Below are 20,657 nucleotides of genomic sequence, written 5' to 3'. Positions count from 1 at the left end.
ACGTAAGAAGTCTGAGTGTGAGTGGCATAGAACTATTTATGGAAAGAAGATCTGCACAATGGACAAAAGAAAAATGTGAAAAATGTTCTTCTGGTAGTTTGTTTGTTTATTGACTATTTAAAAAGGGGGTGTCCACTACCAGGACAATCCCTTCTTATTCCACGTCTTTACCAATTAAAACATAAAAAGCTTATACTCCACTCAGGTAGTGCTGTTCCAGCGGTATTGGTGCTCGCATTTCCAGGGCTCAAGTGAAGTTGGGATGTACAAAGCCCCATGCCCAATCACCGGTGGCTTCTCTCTATCTTCAGGCATAGGAGTTAAAATCAACAGGAAGTGAGAGCTGTCGCTGCCGCTCAATTCTCTATTGACTGGTTCTGTGTCTGAAGGCAGGGAGAGAGAAGCCACCGGTGATTGGGAGTGGGGCTCGTGTGACGTCACAGTCCTGACACCGCTGGAACGGCACTATTGGAGGAGAGTATAAGCTTTCTTATTTTAATTATAATAATAAAGTTTTATTTCTATAGCACCAACATATTCTGCAGCACTTTACAATTCAGAAGGGACATGTACAGACAATTTGAGACAATACAAAAAAAAAAAAATTAAGATACCAGGAGGAGTGAGGGCCCTGCTCATAAGCTTACAGTCCAAGAAGAAATAGGGGAGGCACAAAAGATGAATGGGGGGGGGGGGGGAAGCTTTTTATATATGGTCCAGCCATCGATTTAACCCTTTCACGACCTTTGACGGATCTATCCGTCATGGATCGTGTGCCGTTAATCCCCGCCCCTTGCCGCAGGCAGGGTGCGGCGATCGGCGCACATATCAGCTGTTTTCAACAGCTGACATGTGTGCCTGCATGTTATGAGTGGAATCGCATTCCACCTGTAACATTAACCCCTTACATCTCGCTGCCAAAGTCTGGCAGCGAGATGTATATACGCACGGTGAAGATTTTCACTTACCGTCGCCCCCACCGGAAGTCACGTGAGTGATCACGTGACTTTCGGTGGTTGCCATGGTAGCACAGGGTCATGTGATGACGCCTGCAGCTATGAAGTTTCACTTTCGTTCTCACTCGGCCTGGAGGCCAGTGAAGCAGTAAGTGACCGTATCTGCTGTTTACAGCTGTATAGCTGTGATCAGCAGATAGATCAGAGCGATCGGATTGCTTATCGCTATAGCCCCCTATAGGGACTAGTAAATAAAAAAAAATAAAGTAAAAAAAAAAAAAAAAAGCTTTAAAAAAATTAAAAAAACCCTAAAAGTTCAAATCACCCCCCTTTCACCCCACTGAAAATTAAAGGGTTAAAAAAAAAATAAACAATATACACATATTTGGCATCGCCGCGTTCAGAAAATATAAAATCAATTAATCTGATCAGTAAACGGCGTAGTGGCAAAAAAATTCCAAATGCCAAAATTACGTTTTTTGGTCGCCGCAAGTTTTACGCAAAATGCAATAACAGGCGATCAAAACGTAGTATCTGCGCAAAAAAAAACATTAGAAACGTCAGCCAGAGATGCAAAAAATAAGCCATCACTGAGCCATAGATCCCAAAAAATGAGAACGCTACGGGTTTCGGAAAATGGCGCAAAATGTACGCCACTTTTATTGGACAAGCTTGTGAATTTTTTTTAACCCCTTAGATACAAGTAAACCTATACATGTTTGGTGTCTACAAACTCGCACCGACCTCAGGCATCATACCCACACATCAGTTTTACCATATAGTGAACACCGTGAATAAAAACATTCCAAAAACTATTGTGCCATCACACTTTTTTTGCAGTTTTTCCACACTTGGAATTTTTTTGCTGTTTTCCAGTACACCATATGGTAAAACTTATGGTTTCAGTTAAAAGTACAACTTGTCCCGCAAAAAACAAGCCCTCATATGGCAAGATTGACGGAAAAATAAAAAAAAGTGATGGCTCTCGGAAGAAGGGGAGCAAAAAACAAAAGCAAAAACGGAAAGTGCCCGGGGGCTGAAGGGGTTAATAGGGTATTTAAAACCAGCTGCATGAACCAGTCATCGGCCAGAATTTATACAGGTACAGGGGACAAGAATTGGAAGTACATTTTTTGTTATGAAGGGCAGAAAGGGACTAGATTAGATCAGGGCAGTGAGGCAATAGGCTAGTCTAAAGAAATGCGTTTTTAGGGCCCGCTTAAAGGTGTGGATGTTGGGAATTAAATCGCATTTCTCTTGATAGTGTGTTCCAGAGCATAGGCGCAGCTCGTGAGAAATCTTGAAGACGGGAGTTGGATGTTCGAATTGTTGAAGATGTCAGTCTTAGGTCATTAGCAGAGTGGAGGGCACGGGTGGGGTGATAGACAGAGATGAGGGAGGAGATGTAGGGTGGTGCGGAACCGTGGAGAGCTTTGTGAGTGAGAGTGATAAGTTTATGTTGGATTCTGTAGTGGATAGGCAACCAGTGCAATGACTGGCAAAGAGCAGAGGCATCGGTGAAGCGGTTGCAGAGGAAAATGATCCTGGCTGCGGCATTCAGAATGGATTGGAGAGGGGAGAGTTTAGTAACAGGGAGACCAATTAATAAAGAATTTCAATAATCCAGGCGAGAATGAATGAGAGCGACAGTAAGAGTCAAGGGTAAGAAAAGGTCGAATTTTAGAGATGTTTTTGAGGTGGAATTGACAAGAACGAGCAAGTGAACGAATGTGGGGAGCGAAGGAGAGATCGGAGTCAAATATAACCCCAAGACAATGGGCGTGCTGCTGGGGCGTAATGATAGAGCCACACACAGAAATGGTAATATTGGGTTTTGGAAGGTTAGGAGAGGGAGGAAACAGAAGAAGTTCAGTTTTTGATAGGTTCAGTTTTAGATAGAGGGAGGACATGATGTTGGAGACAGCGGACAGACAATCGGTAGTATTTTGTAATAGTGCAGGGGTGATGTCAGGAGATGTGTACAGTTGGGTGTCATCAGCATAGAGATGGTACTGGAAACCAAATCTGCTGATCGTTTGTCCAATAGGGACTGTGTATAGAGAGAACAGGAGGGGGCCTAGGACTGAACCCTGAGGAACCCCGACCGTAAGGGGAAGAGGAGAGGAAGAGGAGCCGGCAAAGGATACAGTGAATAAGCAGTCAGAGAGGTAAGAGGAGAACCAAGAAAGAACGGTGTCCTTGAGCCCGATAGAGTGGAGCATAGTAAGGAGGAGCTGGTGATCCACAGTATCGAATGCAGCAGAGAGATCCAAGAGGATCAGCCGGGAGTAGTGACCATTAGATTTAGCTGTAAGTAGATCATTAGAGACTTTAGTAAGAGCAGTTTCAGTAAAATGTAAGGAGTGGAAACCGGATTGTAGAGGGTTAAGGAGAGAGTTTATCTGACAGATCGCAAACTAGACGGGAGTGGACCAGGCATTCCAGGAGTTTTGAGATGAATGGGAGATTAGAGACAGGTCTGTAGTTAGCGGCACAATTTTGGTCCAGGGATGGTTTTTTAAGTAATGGGTGTATGCTGGCATGTTTGAAGGAGGAGGGAAAGACACCAGAGGAGAGAGAGAGATTGAAAATTTTAGTTAGGTGAGTGGTGACAGCTGGGGTGACAGATTTAAGGAGATGTGAGGGAATAGGGTCACTGGTGCAGGTAGTAGGGCGAGAAGATGCGAGGAGCCTGGTGACTTCTTCTGTGACTGGATCAAAGAGTGAAAGTGAGCTAGATGTAGTGTAGGAGGGCAGACAATGTGTGGTGTTATGAGGCTGGGAGGAAATTTCCTGGCGTATATGGTCAATTTTTTCTTTAAAATAATTGGCCAGGTCATCTGCGCTGAGGTTGGTGGTTGGGGCCAGAACTCTTGGTCTGAGGAGGGAATGGAAAGTATCAAAGAATCGTTTAGGATTGTTGGCTAGAGAGGTGATGAGGGTGTTAAAATATGCTTGTTTGGTGAGGTGAAGGGCAGCATTGTAGGTCTTTAGCATAAACTTATAGTAGATGAAATCTTCGGCTAGATTGGATTTTCTCCAGACGTTCAGCGCACCTGGAACACCGCTGGAGAAAGCGTGTTTGTGACGTGTGCCAGGGCTGCTGCCGTCTGCGCCGAGTTGCTCTGCGTGTAGCAGGTGCAGCTTCATCTAGGGCGCTCTGTAGGGTTTCATTGTAATGTTTTACAGCAGAGTCAGGACATGAGAGGGAGGATATTGGGGCCAGTGATGACTGCAACTTCTTCAGAAATTGCTGGGTGTTAATGGCATGTATATTCCTATATGGGAGGTAAGTGGGGGTGTCCTGAGAGGGTTGACAGCTCTTGACCAAGAATGAAAGAAGGTTGTGGTCAGAGAGTGGGAGAGGGAAATCATGCACTGAGCAGAGACGGGAGAAGACCAGGTCCAGCGTATTCCCACCTTTATGTGTAGGAGAATTAGTTAGTTGTGAAAGGTCAAGAGAGGAGGTTAGAGATAAAAGAGGAGTGGCAGCTGGGGAGGGGGGGGGGGATCATCAATAGGGATATTAAAGTCCCCCATGACAAGAGTGGGAAGGTCACAGGCTAGAAAATGTGGAAGCCAGGTGGCGAAATGATCCAAGAACTGACTGGTTGGGCCTGGAGGGCGATACACAACTGCTACTTGCAGGGAGAAGGGTCTGTAAAGCCTGACAGTCTGGACCTCAAAAGAAGGGAAGATAAGTGAGGGAACAGGAGGCATGACTTAATAAGTGCAGTTTGGGGAAAGCAGCAGACCAACACCTCCACCTGATCTGTTGTCAAGTCTAGGGGTGAGTGAAAATTTTAGGCCACGTGAAACGTTGGAAACGTGAAATGAGAAGGGGATGTATTAGTAGTGGACCACACCTTTAAAGACTAGTTCTCATTTTTTATTTCTTAACACCTTCTCTTGTAGCATTTACATTTTTTTAATTATCTTCCAATAGCCAGTGTCTGGCGTTATTGTGCTAGGTTTGAGCCAGAGCCTTTACATGTATTTTTATTCTGATGTAAACTTTATTTTTCCAATCCTTGAGATCTATTTCAGAGTGTGTTTTTAATACAGGGTTAATGGAAGATTATATTGATGAAAGACACTTTGTTAGATATTTAATCCACTTCCAGTTAGATATTTAATCCATATAATAATGCAGCAACTTTTGAGAAAACATGAGTTTTTAATTAATAGTATACTTTCTACATGTGATAGATATTGTTTAGTGAATAGTCAGGAGAATGGTCAAAATTAATTCCAGTGATAAACCTGATTACCTGAAACACTCTGTCGACTTGAATCAGCATCCCCATTACTTGTGTTGGAGTTACTTGGCGTGCTGTTATCAACTCCTCCCAGCAGAGGGCGCAAGTGACTTACAGAGACTTGCTCAATAAATGAAGTACCATACTTCCGAAAATACCACCATTCAAATATCTAAAAATAGGAAAGAAAAATAATATTTAGGAAGTGTGTAATTGTTGGTGAACTAATAGTACATAGAAAATTCTCTAAAGCATTCAGAGAACCTTTACAGTAGGTACATAGACCAAAAGGAATCTGTAGTCTCCAGATTTTCATTGATTGTGGTTGAGATTATTCTGCGCAAGCTTATCCTCTCTTGCTCACAAATTTATCCTCCAAAAACGTAGGAGAAACAAAGAGGTCTGCTACTTTGGATCTAATCCTTGTGAACAGGGAGGAAATCGTTGAGGAGGTAAGGGTACAGTGGCGGAACGATCGTGGTCACAGGAGTCGCCATTGCGACTGGGCCCAAGACCTCAGCCAATGGCGGCAGGCCATGCAACCGCTATGGGCCAGGTGCAAGCACTGCATTGCCTGGTGCAAGCACTGCATTGGCCTCCCTGCCGCTCTCTCTCTCATCATTCTTCCGCTGTGTCGGCGGTGCTCCTACAACTCAGTACAGCAGAGCGCAAGGACGTCACTACTGCGTGCCTGCTGTACTCAGATGTGCAGAGCGGCAGAGCAGTGGACACGCTGAGGAGACCAGAGCAGCGGGGATAAGAGAAGTGAGTATGTATTTAATCACGGTGGCCATAGAACTAACGGGGTGCATTAAACGATATGGGGGTTGTATACTACTACATGGAGGAATATGGGGCTGCATAATGGTATATGGGGGTACATTAAACGATACGCAGGACTATGGGGAGTGCATTATAATATATTGAGCACTATGAGATTATACATTATTTACATTATAATATATGGAAAACTATGGGAGTGCATTATAATATCGGATACTATGTCGGGATATCAGAGCATAGGAAAGCTGGGTGCTGAGGTTAAGAGCCAAGTGTCAGCATAATTATTCTGTACCCCGAGCGGGGCCTAGGTCCAAATTTTGCACCGGGGCCCACTGATCGTTAGTTATGCCACTGCCTAGGTGTCCGCAATTATGACATCATAGAATATTGGATAACTAGAGGATGAAGACCTATGAAGACTCAGACTTCAAGGTTTAATTTCAGAAAGGCAGATTTTAAAGGGACTCAGAAAAAGATTAGATAGGATCCAATAAGGATAGAAATGTCCAGGAGGGATGGGAAATTTTGAAACATGAGATCAAAACACAATCGTTAATCCCTAAAAGAGGGAAAATTAGGAAGCATTTAAAGGAGACCTGGATGGATTTACACAGAACTTAAAATCATGCGAGAAAGGAAGAAATGTTTATCAAATGGAAAGAGGGATACATATCTAAAGAAAAAAATGTAATGCCACCTGCAGAACCGGCAGGGCATGCATCAGATTAGCTAAAGCTAAGGGTTGCATGAGAGGGTATGTCAAATGTAAAAGAAAAGTAAAGTATGCTATAGGATGAAAATGTGGTGACGTTGTAAAAAAATGATGTAGAGAAGACCAAACTTTTAAAATCCTATTTTGCACCTGTTTTTGCTCAGAAACTAAATGCAACATCAACTGTTCTTTACTGTTCGATTGAAGGAATAGAAGAATCCAGCCCATCTGTAAACAGAGAGATGGTGAGGGAATACTTAGCTACAATAAATGAATTCAAGTCTCCACGTCCAGATGAAATACACTCCAGGATACTGAACGAGAGAAGAAATTTCTGAACCACTCTCCAAAAATTCTTGGAGAACAGGAGAAGTCCCAGAAGACTGGAGAAGAGCAAATGTCCGAATCTTTAAAAAGGGGAAGAACGTGGACCCAGAGCACTATAGGCCTGTGAGCCTAAATTCTATACCAGGAAAGATCTTTGAACATTAAACAGAGTTTAGCTGGATGAGAATGAAGTGATTAAGCAGAGCCAGCATGGGTTTGTAACTAATAAGTCAGACTAACCTAATTTCCTTCTATGACAGAATCACTGACTGGGTGGATCGGGGATATGTAATAGATACAGTATATATTGATTTCAGCAAAGCATTTGACAAAGTAGCTCATACCATTCTTATTAACAAAAATTACCAAGTATGGATTGAACAAGGCAACTGTTAGGTGGATTCAGAACTGGCCAAGTGATTGGACCCAAAGAGTGGTTATAAATGGCAGCACATCCAGTTGGAAGAATATCTCAAATGGGGTACCACAGGGCTCTGTCCTGGGACCTGTGTTGCTGAACATCTTTATCATCAATGACTTAGATAATGGAAATGAGTGTGAACTGATTAAATTTGCTGAGGACACAAAGCTAGGAGGGTTAGCTAATACTAGAGAAGAGAGAGGATTCACAAAGATCTAAAACTGGAACATTGGGCAATAACTAAATAATTTGGTTTTTTTAACGGAGAAATGCAAAGTCCTACATCTGGGCAAAAAATGAAAAAAGTATATACAGAATGGGAGAATTAGGGCTAAGCAACAGCACGTGTGAAAAATACTTGGGTATACAAATATAAATCACAGACTGAACACGAGTCAACAGTGTCAGCAGCAAAAAGGGCAAACACAATCCTGGGATGTATTAACAGAAGCATACAGTCTAGATCACATGAAGTAATTATCGCCCTCTACTCTTCATTGGTCAGACCACATCTAAAAGACTGTATCCAGTCCTGGGCAAAACATTTAAAAAACAAAAGCAAAAACAAAACACATCAACAAACTGGAGCAAGATCAGAGAAGAGCAACTAGAATGGTGACCGGTCTACAAACCATGTACTATGAGGAACGGGTACAGGGTTTGGGAATGTTTAGCTTGCAAAATAGACCATTAAGAGAAGACTTAATAGTGGTCTACAAATATCTCAAGGGCTGTCACACTGTAAAGGAATCAGCCCTATGCTCATTTTTACAAGAAAAAACTAAAAGCAGTAGGATGAAACGGATTAGGAGGAGACAGATTAGATATTAGAAAAACTTATTGACAGTGAGGGTGATCAATGAGTGGAACAGACTCCACAAGAAGTAGTAGTTCCCCTTCCATGGAAGTCTTCAAAAAGACTGGACAGACATCGGTGTGGGATGATATAGTGAATCTTGCTGTGCGCAGGGGTTTGGATCAGATGACCCTAGAGGTCCCGTCCAAATAGAAAAGTTTATGATTCGATGTGTACGCAATTTTTGTGGCATGTGGAGCCTTTTGGACCAGGTTAATTGTGAAAAAAAAACAAAAGAAAAAAAAAACAAACTATTGGAAAGACTCTTCCTATTCATTTCTATTGTAAAACCACTTTGGACTTTTTATTCACTCTCCTGAGCATTTTTCCTTTGTTTCAGATTTTGAAAAATGCCTGATGTTCATGTCATTCCATCAAATCATTTTCTGATGCAATCCGCTCTTAGGCTCTGTGCGCACTAGTGCGTTTTACCCACGGATTTACCCGCGGATTTGCCGCGGAAATTTCTTGAGAAATGTCTGCAATCTTTGTGCAGACATTTCCCAGCAAATTCTATGAGGAAAAAAAATAGCTGTGCGCACTGTGCGGATTTTTCTCAAGAAATTTCCTTGAGAAGAATTTCTCGAGAAAATTTGTTGAGAAAATGAGCATGTCAATTCTTTTCCGCAGGTACCCTGCGGATTTCAGCAGTACAGCCTGCAAAATCCACAAGGAACCACCCGCGGGAAAATCGCGGCAAATTCGCGGCTAATCCGCGGCAAATCCGCATGCAGATTTGGTGCGGATTTTTTCCGGAGGTCCGGAAATCTTTCACTCCCAGAAGTTTCTCAAGAAATTTTCTTGAGAAAATTCACATTTCTAGTGCGCACATAGCCTTAAAAGGGAATCTGTCACCAGGTTTTTGCTACCTCATCAGAGAGCAGCATAATGTAGAGACAGAGACCCTGATTCTATGTGTCACTTACTGAGCTGTTTGCTGTCATTTTAATAAAATCAATGTTTTCTCTGCTGCACATCTAGCCGTTATACAGAGCTCATGAATATGCTGGACTACCTGGCAACAGGCCAAGTAGTCCTGTAATGATAAAATCACAGTATAATCAGCAGTAGATTATCAAAACTACACAACGCAACCAATTAAGTGACACACCGCTAGAATCAGGATTTCTGCTCCTACATTATGCTGCTCTTAGATTAGGTGGCAGAAACCTGGTGACCAATTCCCTTTAACTAGGCACTGTCAAAAGAAAAAGTATACAAAAAAGCATCAGGGAATTATGAAACTCTCCCAAAAATGAACTTTTGTAAAGCAGAATCTAATAGCAAACTTTATATCTTTTTCTACAGGTGGTCAAAAATGACATTCATATGTGCAGCTATCCGTAGACTGCCAGAACCGCAGACTAGACCGTAATAAAGGCTGTACGTCTAGTACGCTTCATAGAAATCAGTAATGATTACAATGTCTAACCAGAGACCGCCTCATGGTGGCGCTACCTGTGCTACTCCTTGAAAACTAATGACCCTATACTACACACTCCTAAATTCTTCATAGCCCTTATGCTATATTCATGCATCATACGGGCATAGTCTGCAACTCTCATCTCTGCAGCGGTTCTGCTGGTTGATCCACACAGGTCACTTTACCCCATTGCTATACAACGTAGCTAAGCAGTATTTTTTCTATGCCTCTTACAATTTTCAAAGTGTGTATCATTTCCACTGCATAAGAATAGGATATAAAATGCCTCCTCTGCTTGATTTAGCTGGGATATATTGGTGGATTTGGTCATGATTTAGGAGCAGAATCCTTCACCAAATCCTGACAAAGCACTTAACATTTTCTGCATTACAGGCGTCAATGTCAACTGTAGTATTTGGCATGCAAAGGAGGACAAGAGTTTTTTGAGGTGCAAAAGGTATACAAAAGTTTATTCAACACACTGTGAGGATAAACATCCAGAACATCATAAAAACATGTTAAAAGTAATAAATGGGCGACCCCCATATGTGGTGGATAATAAAACCATCTGTGACATGTTGGCTCATGATATTACAGCCATACACTGCGAGTCACAGGGAAAAATGCAGAGCTTGCGTGTCAAGCAAACCGCATTAGTGCACATGCGAACTTCTGCAGTGTAATATGGCATTAGACACAATCATAAATGCAATACATGAGATTAAAGACAGGGTTACATGTCAGAAAAGCATTCATAACATATGAGCTTCTATATTACAACATAGCCTGAAACAAAGATATGGCCATGAATGCATTGCATATAACCACATTACCCACGGTCCCGTAGGGACCCCTGCACAGGCAAGCTGTAGATAGTGGCAGAAGAGTCAAACGCATCAACTGGTGGAAAAAATGGTAGGGGGGGCTCCGTTAGAGAGGGGCCTCAGAGGACCTCTTTGTTTCAGGCTATGTTGTAATATAGAAGCTCATATGTTATGAATGCTTTTCTGACATGTAACCCTGTCTTTAATCTCATGTATTGCATTTATGATTGTGTCTAATGCCATATTACACTGCAGAAGTTCGCATGTGCATCAATGCGGTCTGCTTGACACGCAAGCTCTGCATTTTTCCCTGTGACTCGCAGTGTATGGCTGTATTATCATGAGCCAACATGTCACAGATGGTTTTATTATCCACCACATATGGGGGTCGCCCGTTTATTACTTTTAACATGTTTTTATGATGTTCTGGATGTTTATCCTCACAGTGTGTTGAATAAACTTTTGTATACCTTTTGCACCTCAAAAAACTCTTGTCCTCCTTTGCATGATATGATACTGAGTTTGTGCTTAGGGTGGGGATCCAATACAGTTTGGACCCACCCTTTATCCTAAAGTATGGTGTTGTGGAGTTCTCTCCTTAATTGTAGTATTTGGCAGCAGCACCCACACGGCCCGCTTTCATTACACCAGATTCTTTTCTGACACTTCAGCCTCTATGTGGCATAATAAGGTAGGCAGTCATCAAATATTTCTGGTTTACGGAGCTCAAGCGTTAGCACAGCAAATTTCTGACAGTATTAAGGCCGCTTTACACGCTGCGACATCGCTAGCGATCGCACCCACCCCCATCGTTTGTGCGTCACGGACAAATCACTGCCCGTGGCGAACAATATCGCTGGTACGCGTCACACGAACTTACCTTCCTAAGTACGTCGCTGTAGCCGGTGAACAACCTCTTTAAAGGGGGCGGTTCGTGCGGCGTCACAGCGACGTCAATCAGCGGGCCACCAACAGAAGCAGAGGGGCTGAGAGCAGCCACATTCACGTCACTTCCACCTCGTTGCTGGAGGACGCAGGAACGCTGTTGTTCGTCGTTCCCAGGTTGTCACACGTAGCGATGTGTGCTGCCTCAGGAACGACGAACAACCTGTGTCCCAAACGAGCAACGATATCTTGAAAATAAACGACGTGTCAACAATCAACGATTTGGGGAGTATTTGGGATCATTAGCGGTCGCTCGTAAGTGTCACATGCAACGACGTCGCTAACGAGGCCGGATGTGTGTCACGAATTCCGTGACCCCAGCGACATCTCGTTAGCGATGTCGTTGCGTGTAACGGGGCCTTTAGTTACCAAACTCCAATAAAAAGGTCTTGTAAACATCTTATTATTTTTTTTATTATATTATTTATTATTAATAAATATAGTGCAGTTTATTTCATGGTGCTTTAAATGTGAAAAGTAGTATACATAAAAAAAAACAAAAAAAAAAACACAAAAAGTACAACAATCATGAACAATACAAGGCACAGACTGGTAGAGAAGAGGTCTCTGCACACGAGGGCTCACAGTCTACACTTGGGTTAGCAGTGTAGTTGTAAAAAAACATTGAAATGTCTGATTATCCCTGGTCATATACTTCTACCTAATAAAAAGGGACAGTCAGTAGGTTTCTTCAATGTAATCTGAAGACAGCATGCTGTAGGAGTTAATACAGAAAATTCAGCCCTGTATCTCATCTTGCAGTCTGGTTGTTTACCTGCAATGTTAGTTTAAGCCTCTTATCTTTATCATTAGTGGGTCTCAGCAGTGTGTGAGCTCTAGTGAGACTCTGCACCCTTTCGTGATTAGCAGCTTCTGTCTACGGAAATGAACACAAAGCCTGGTGTGGGCAACTTTCCCAGCAGTGCTACATGCAAAATATAAAATCTTTCATGGTGTCAATCTAAGTGATACATCATTGAACTCAGGGCCTCTTTGCATACATCATGCTGCTATCAGATGAGGAGCAAAAACCTGCTGACAAAGTTCCTGTAAGTAAGTGAGAACACAGTCACATAACCAATGGTAAAATGCTGGTGACTTTGTGCAATGTCTACGTACACAGAGTTACACCAGAGACGTTTGTGTAGAAATCACAACATATCTCAGATATCTGCCATTTTGTAAGGTGCTGATAGTGGTAACTTTCATACTGGAGTACAGTGCATGCAGGGAAAAATGGCAATAAGCTCACCAACCATTACAGAACAGTTATATGTCATACAGATAAGCCATATCACATAATATATCAGTCATATAAAAATACATGACCACAAGCTACACGTGTTTCCCCAGGGAGGTTATTTTTAGTTCTTTTCAAGCATTACTGCAGTTGAAATGTTATCAGGGGAATTGTCCTGTCCCGATGCTGCTGACAGTCACATCTATTTCTATGTTATCTTAACTGTATTCGGAGCAAATTTGTTCATTGATGACATTGTTGTCCTGCTCAAAAACGGTGTTCTTGTAATTGAAGTAATTTACAGGCCTGTAGAACCAGGAATCTTAGGTCCGTTTATAAATTGACGGCTGATCGGTAAATGTTTAATAGCTGGATAACACAGGGAGACCGCTATTCACCGTTCGCACTGAATGGTCATAGGCTGCCATTGTTCTCAGTAGTACAGGTTCCATTTACAGAGGACGATGTGCTGCTGAGAACAATGATCTTTCTGCAAAGCAAAAGCTAATACGATGAGAGCAATCACTGAAAGAGATACCATGGTAGGAAAAATAGAAGGAACAAGGTGAAGAGGAAGACAAGCAACCCGATTGCTTGATATTATCAAGATATCAGAGGAGAAGACCCTGGAGGACCTATGTTGGCTTGCACAAGATCGATCTTCCTACATAGCATTCATCCCTTAAGTCGCTATGGCTCAAGATTGAACTGAAGGCCGTTAAAAGAAAAGAGGCTACATTATGGCTCAAAGACCAAATAAGGATCACAGATCTTTCATGCGCCTCCTCGTTACTCAGCCCTATCCCAAGAAAATGTCCAAGAATTGTTAGGCGAATATGGTGTTCCTGCTTCTGTCCCAGTATCCAACACATCACCTTTTCTTCTACAGCTTCCATCACTACAGATATTTTCCCATTTGAAAAGTAGACAACAATGCAGGACTGAACAGAAGCAGATTTTTATATTGAGGAACTGGATGCAAGTTGGTATCACCAGTGTGGGCACTATTCGAAACCATGCAGGGCTGCCATTTTCCTCGGACACCAGATTAATCATACATCAAAAATATTTGCTGAGCCATTATCTGATATATTACTATCTGAAAGGTTTGTCTGTTGGGGCCCAATTCACAATGATATTACCAAAAAGTAATAACCAGGGAAGGCAAGACACAAGGCACTTACACTGACCTTATATTAACCATCCCCATTTGGATGTCTGGTGCCGAAGCCACACAAACAAATGTTCTGTCTGCAGCTTTGCATATTAGATTTATTGCCGGGAAACATTCAGATCGCTCACACTCGAGTACACTTAAAAGATGATTCCTACTTTGCTTAGGAATATGCTACTAGGTAAATAAGTTCTGGTGGGAAAAACAAAATCTAGATTTACATCCACTCTGTGACCAGTCAGTGACACTATTAAAGATGGGGGTACTGTACTGTAAATAAATCACGTATCTACCGTATTTGCAGTACACATTCACTCCAAAACATAAAAACTATAAAACAATTAGGTATTTTTTTCCACAGGGATGACTCATTACTTGCTGTGATGTTCTTTGGGGAAATGTCTATTTTGCTGTAAATATCCACAGAGAATCAATTAGACAGACAGCCTCCTTATGCCTGCCAGGCAGTACAGATGATGGCACAAGTCTATGTATATCACTATACACAGGGGTCATTAATAAGGCATTCCTGCAGAAAAGCTCTGGGATTCATTCTCGCAATTATTTATAGAAGGACTTTGTCAATGCGCTGGTCTGGAAGGGGAAAAAAAAAAAAAAAAAAAAATAGTAGCAATAGTATGGACCTTGCACCTGAGCACTGAATCTAGAAGAAACTAGAATTCACCGATAAAAATAAATGTCATCCCACACATTCCCAATAGTGGAACTCCTGTATCAGAAATGTATGCCCAATATGGGAATACTCCTTTCAGTCAACTTTAAAAAAAAATGTACACACAAGATTAGGGATGAGCAAACCAGAATTGTAAAGTTCGAGGTTGGTACCGGACACCGGGTGTCTGGGTCTTGGACTCAAACACGGACTTTTGCACAAAAAAAAAAGTCTGTGTCAGAGTTCGTGTAATGTTCAAATGTTAATAAAAAAAGTTTGTTGAAAGGCTGCAGTGCAGCCAATCAAGAAGCTTTATTGCATGTGAAAGTTGCCTGTCTGTTGCTGTGAACAATAAAAGACAATAAATAAATGAAGTGGGCTCCTACCTATTATTTTGATAAGCAACGCAGATAAAGCAGACAACTGTGGGCTGCAACCCTCAGCTGTCAGCTTTACCTTGATTGGTTATAAAAAAATATATATAATATAATAAATTATTTTTTAAAAAACCGATATGGGGTCCCCAGTTTTTGATAACCAGCTAAGGTAAAGCCTAAAAATAGCTCGCAGCTGCCCCAGAAGTGGTGAATCCATTAAATACCCCAATTTTAGCTGGTGCCTTGTCAAGCTCTTCCTGCATGCCCTGGTGCAGTGGCAACAATCAGAGTAATACATATGAGGTTTGATGACAGCTGTGAATTGAGAGCTGGCATCAAGCTCAGGGGTTAGCAATGGAGAGGCATCTATCAGCCCCATTACTAACCCGGCAAATATAGAGTTTATACAGTATATATTATATATATTATACAGTATATATAAAATTTAAATAAACACTCCGCCACATGCGTTCATCAATTTATTCATTAAAAAGAGATCCTGAAACTTTAGACGTAGTCCAATGGAAGAATGTCCAACGACAACCATCGAGTCCTACGGAGCTTTGTTCTGAGAACATTCTCAGAACGAAGCTCCATAGGTCACTGCCGGTCACCAGCAGCCCAGAATTTTTCCCACTTATGAAAAATTCCATACCCACAATGACCGCAAGTGACCTATGCAGCCTCATTGTTAGAAAGTTCTCAGAATGAAGGTCCATAGGCCACTGCTGGTCAGTAGCAGCCTGGAATTTCTCATGAGCGGCAACGTCAGTAACTCTTATGAGAAACTCCAGGCCGCTGCTGACCCACAGTAACCTATGGAGCCTCATTCTGAGAACTCTCTCAGAACGAAGCACCATAGGAATCAATGGGTTTCATGAGATATTACTCCACTAGATTACATTGTAACTTTGAGGATTTCTTTTTAAATTAATAAATTGGTGACCGAGGGAATGTGGTGGAGTGTTTATTCAAATAAAAAAAAAACAAAAAAACAAAAACAAAAAACAACTAACTCTATACTTACTGGGTTAGTAATGACCGTGTCTGATAGACGCCACTCCATTACTAACCCCTGGGCTTGATGCCAGCTATAAATTCACAGCTGACATACACCAAACGTGTTACCCCAATTGCCACCACACGAGGGTAAATGGGGAAGAGCTGGGCAAAGCGCCAGAATTGACGCATCTAATGGATGTGCCACTTCTGGGCCAGCTGCAAGCCGCTATTTTTAGGCTAGGAAGGACCAAATATCCATGGGCTTTGCAAGCCTGATAATACCAGCCCCCAGCTGTCAGCTTTACCTTGATTGGTTATCAAGACTTTTGCGTCGATCACATAATTTAAGTTAAAAAAATGGCGCGGAATGTCCTCTATTTTTGATAACTAGCTAAACTAAGGTAAAGCTGACAGCTGAGCGTTGCAGCCCAAAGTTGTGTGCTTTACCTGCGCTGGGTATTAAAAAAAAAAAAAAAAAAAAAAAAAGGCAGGAGCCCATGTCATTTTTTATTTTTCACTATCCAAATTTGTTTGCAGGGCAATTGCCCCATTTTGCTTCCTCTTGCAGCCCTCTAGCCCCTACTACAACCATTTTACAGCACAGAAATTCAGTTTACATTGACTTGTATAGGGTTCGGGCTCAAGTTCAGGTCCGAACCAAACTTGTAACTAAAGTCTGGCCAAACCTGAACTTCCACAGGTCCGCTCAGCTATTGACAAGACAGGTTCTGCTTAGGCTACATTCACACGATCGTTCCATTTTTGCGGTCCGCAAAAAAATGGTCCTATTTTTCTACAGATGCATCCGTGTGGCATCCGTGTGACAACCGCATTCGTCCCGTTCAGTATACAGTCCGTGTGACATCTATGTGACTTCCGTCTTTTTTGCGGAACGAAAAACGGGAGGAGAGTTACATGCAGTCCATGGTATCTGGCCAGATGCTGGTCCCCATATAAAGTCTATGAGGAACAGAATCTGGCACAAAGGGATAGAAGCAAGCACTAAATACTCACATCACATATCACTGTTTGGTTGCCTTCCAGCCTAAAATATCAGCCAGCAGCTGGCCAGAATTGCCGTATCCATTAGATGTGACAGTTCTGGGACTTTACCCTGCTCATCCCGAAATGCCCTGGTGCGGTGGTAAACGGGGTAATATAAAGGATTGCTACCAGCTGTGTAATCTCACCTGGCATCAAGCCCAGAGGTTGTGATGTCACGGCGTCTATCAGATACCAGACATCACTAACCCAGTCAGTAATTAAAAAAAAAAAAAAAAATTAGATGACAAATTTTTATTTGAAAAAACACTCCCCAAAACATACCCTCTGTCACCAATTTATTGGAAAGAAAAAACAAATCCAGGTCCGGCTAAATACAATAAGGGGGTCCCACGATGATCCATACTCACTGTCCCAGTCAAGAACAGAATGTTCCCCATTGGCTGGGACAGCAGTGCAGGGACTTGAGCGACCATCAATAGGTCAGCCCAGGTCACTGCAAGGGATGGCGAGAGCCGACTCAGGAGGGTAGCAAAGTACATTACCTGCGGTGATGGAAGCCGCTGCACTCCTGACGTCAGCGCTCGTCACTGAGTTTAATGTCCGCAGTGTTCACAAGCGAAGTATTGCGAGTGGCCCATGACGTCACCACTAGTTATAGTCTTGGGCCTCCTGCGAGAGGTGATGTGAGAACACGGTGGCCATGGAAGTCCGTGACGAGCGCTGACATCAGGAGTGCAGCATACTTAATCACCGCAGGTAATGAACTTTACTTATCTCCTGACGGCAACGCTCATCATCCCCGCAGCTGCTCGCACAGTGTTTTGTGGACAGATACTGACACACTGAAGAGCGGGCAGATGCTGACACACTGCAGTGCAGGCAGCCATGGGGCTGGGCAGGAGCGGGACACAGATTGCAGGGGCACCCGATGGAAGTCACATGGAAGTGCTTCAGTGTGGCTTCCGGGGATTTTGCAGACCCATTGACTTGTATTGAGTCACGGTCCATTATTACGGAACAGAATAGGACATATTCCATAATAATGGAACGGACATACGGCATCTGATCTGTTTTTTGTATGATCGGATGTACACGGAAGTGCTTCCGTGTGTCATCCGATTCTACACAAAAGACAATGAAAAGATGGTCCTGTCAGTAGGTCCGCAAAAAAAAACAAACAAAAAAAAACCAGGAACTCAACAGGACAAACAGAACGGTCATCTGAATGAGCCCTTAGTCAGTTGCTCTGAAAAAATTGTGCAGTATTCACTTATGGTATGTGCACACAACGTTTTTTTCAGGAAGGTTAAAAAGGAGTCGGAAAAGCACTTATAAAATAAAAGTAAATGTATGGATTGTAATGACTTTCTGGAAGTGAATGGACTATTGTGCAAGCGGCTTCCATTTGTTGGAGACACTATGTGCATGTACTCTTATGCCATGTGCACACGTTGAGTATTTGGTAAGCTAAAAGGAGTGAGTGAAAAATACAGCCGTGGTGCCCGTGTTGCTATCATACTTTTCCTTTGATTGTTCTACTCCTGGTTTTGGGTACTAGACCGAGGCAAAAAATTAAAGCCTCACCAAATACTCAATGTGTGCATGTGGCCTATAGGAGGGAAAAAAAATACTGCAATAAAAAGGATTGATCTCCACAAAGCATCACAGAGGAGGATGGATAGATACTAGTACAATATGGTTGGAGAATACTTGCTGCAACAACCTCAGGGATCAGCAGATAGCATGTGAAATAATAAAAACTAAAACGCAAATCCAAATGTTTATCTTAACTGTCTTACAAGAAGGAACTAAGGTTATGCACTTGAAAGTTCCATTAACGGCAAATACATTTTTTATGAAACAGTGGAATGTGATAAATTCTGTATGGGATAGTGCGCGGCTTCTCTAAATTGTAAGAAAAGTCATCAAAAAGGTGCTTAAGTGCTTAACACTTAGCCTAAGTGTTATATGAGTCGTGGAGCGAGACTACTAAAAGTTACTCCATACCTTTTTTTTTTTTTCTTGGGGGGGAGGTGGGGGGATGAAAAGCAAGGAGGTACTTTGTTGGCCATCGATATTTCTTTACTTTCTGCACAAAGTAAAGCCTCATTAAGAACATGGAATCTTTACTGAGAAGGTGGGAAAAGATCTTACTTTCTAGAGCCCGCTTTACACGCTTCAATATATCTCACAATCCGTCGTTGGGGTCAAGTTGTAAGTGACGCACATCCGGCATAGTTTGTGAGGTATCTGCGTGTGACACCTATGTGCGGTCAGGATTGAACGCAAAACCATTGATCGCAAACACATCGTATCTTTGTCTAGAATTGAACGTTTTGTTGCACGAACCTAGTCAATTGAAAGGTGTGACATCCCTCATACGATTTTGATGTCTGAGGCTATGTGCGCAGGTGTGCGCTCTGCACCGCAGCTTAAAAAAGGTCTGCTTCAGAGCGCAGCTGAAAAGCTGCGTTCTGAAGCGCCTCACAATGTCTGTCATTCACTAATGTCTGTCAGTCGGTCACCATCTGTCCCTCTCTCTCTGTCCATGTCAGTCTATCCCTCTTACCCCCTCTCTCATACTCACCGATCCCCGATCACCGGCACGGTGCTGCACGGCATTCACACTGCTCCGGCGGCTTTTACTATTTTGAAAAAGCCAGCCGCTCATTAAACAATCTCGTATTCCCTGCTTTCCCCGCCCACCGGTGCCTATGATTGGTTGCAGTGAGACACGCCCCCACGCTAAGTGACAGGTGTCTCACTGCACCCAATCACAGAAGCCGGTGGGTATGTCTATACTGTGCAGTGAAATAATTAAAAAAAAACGGCGTGCGGTCCCCCCCAATTTTAAAACCAGCCAGATAAAGCCATACGGCTGAAGGCTGGTATTCTCAGGATGGGGAGCTCCACGTTATGGGGAGTCCACCAGCCTAACAATATCAGTCAGCAGCCGCCCAGAATTGCTGCATACATTAGATGCGACAGTTCTGGGACTGTACCCGACTCTTCCCGATTTGCCCTGGTGCGTTGGCAAATCGGGGTAATAAGGAGTTAATGGCAGCCCATAGCTGCCACTAAATCCTAGATTAATCATGTCAGGCGTCTCCCCGAGATACCTTCCATGATTAATCTGTAAGTTACAGTAAATAAACACACACACCCAAAAAAATCCTTTATTAGAAATAAAAAACACAAACATATACCCTCGTTCACCACTTTAATAAGCCCGAAAAAGCCCTCCATGTCCGGCGTAATCCAGGATGGTCCAGCGTCGCTTCCAGCTCTGGTGCATGGAGGTGACCGGAGCGGCAGAAGACACAGCCGCTCCTGTCAGCTCCACGCAGCTAATGAAGGGAATAGCGCGATCAGCTGAGCTCCCCATCCTGAGAATACCAGCCTTCAGCCGTATGGCTTTATCTGGCTGGTATTAAAATTGGGGGGGACCGAACGCCGTTTTTTTTAATTATTTATTTCACTACACAGTATAGACATGCCCACCAGCTGCTGTGATTGAGTGCAGTGAGACACCTGTCACTCAGCGTGGGGGCGTGTCTCACTGCAACCAATCATAGGCGCCGGTGGACTGGGAAAGCAGGGAATACGAGATTGTTTAATGAGCGTCCGGCTTTTTCAAAATAGTAAAAGCCTCCGAAGCAGTGTGAATGCCGTGCAGCGCC

The 20,657-nt window shown here is 42.9% G+C and overlaps 1 protein-coding gene across 4 annotated transcripts in view; it reads right to left on the bottom strand.

Moving 5' to 3' along the window:
- ST7 (suppression of tumorigenicity 7) overlaps nucleotides 1-20,657 on the bottom strand; it is a 186,668-nt gene that overhangs the window by 56,071 nt on the left and 109,940 nt on the right. For all 4 annotated transcript variants that reach the window (XM_075342515.1, XM_075342514.1, XM_075342518.1 and 1 more), the window contains one exon: nucleotides 5,228-5,387. In XM_075342515.1, the coding sequence (XP_075198630.1) occupies nucleotides 5,228-5,387 (160 nt within the window). The remainder of the gene's footprint in view (nucleotides 1-5,227; nucleotides 5,388-20,657) is intronic.

The sequence above is a fragment of the Anomaloglossus baeobatrachus genome, chromosome 4 (assembly GCF_048569485.1).
Source record: "Anomaloglossus baeobatrachus isolate aAnoBae1 chromosome 4, aAnoBae1.hap1, whole genome shotgun sequence".
In the NCBI taxonomy this organism is placed as follows: domain Eukaryota; kingdom Metazoa; phylum Chordata; class Amphibia; order Anura; family Aromobatidae; genus Anomaloglossus; species Anomaloglossus baeobatrachus.
This window is presented reverse-complemented; position numbering and strand designations above follow the sequence as displayed.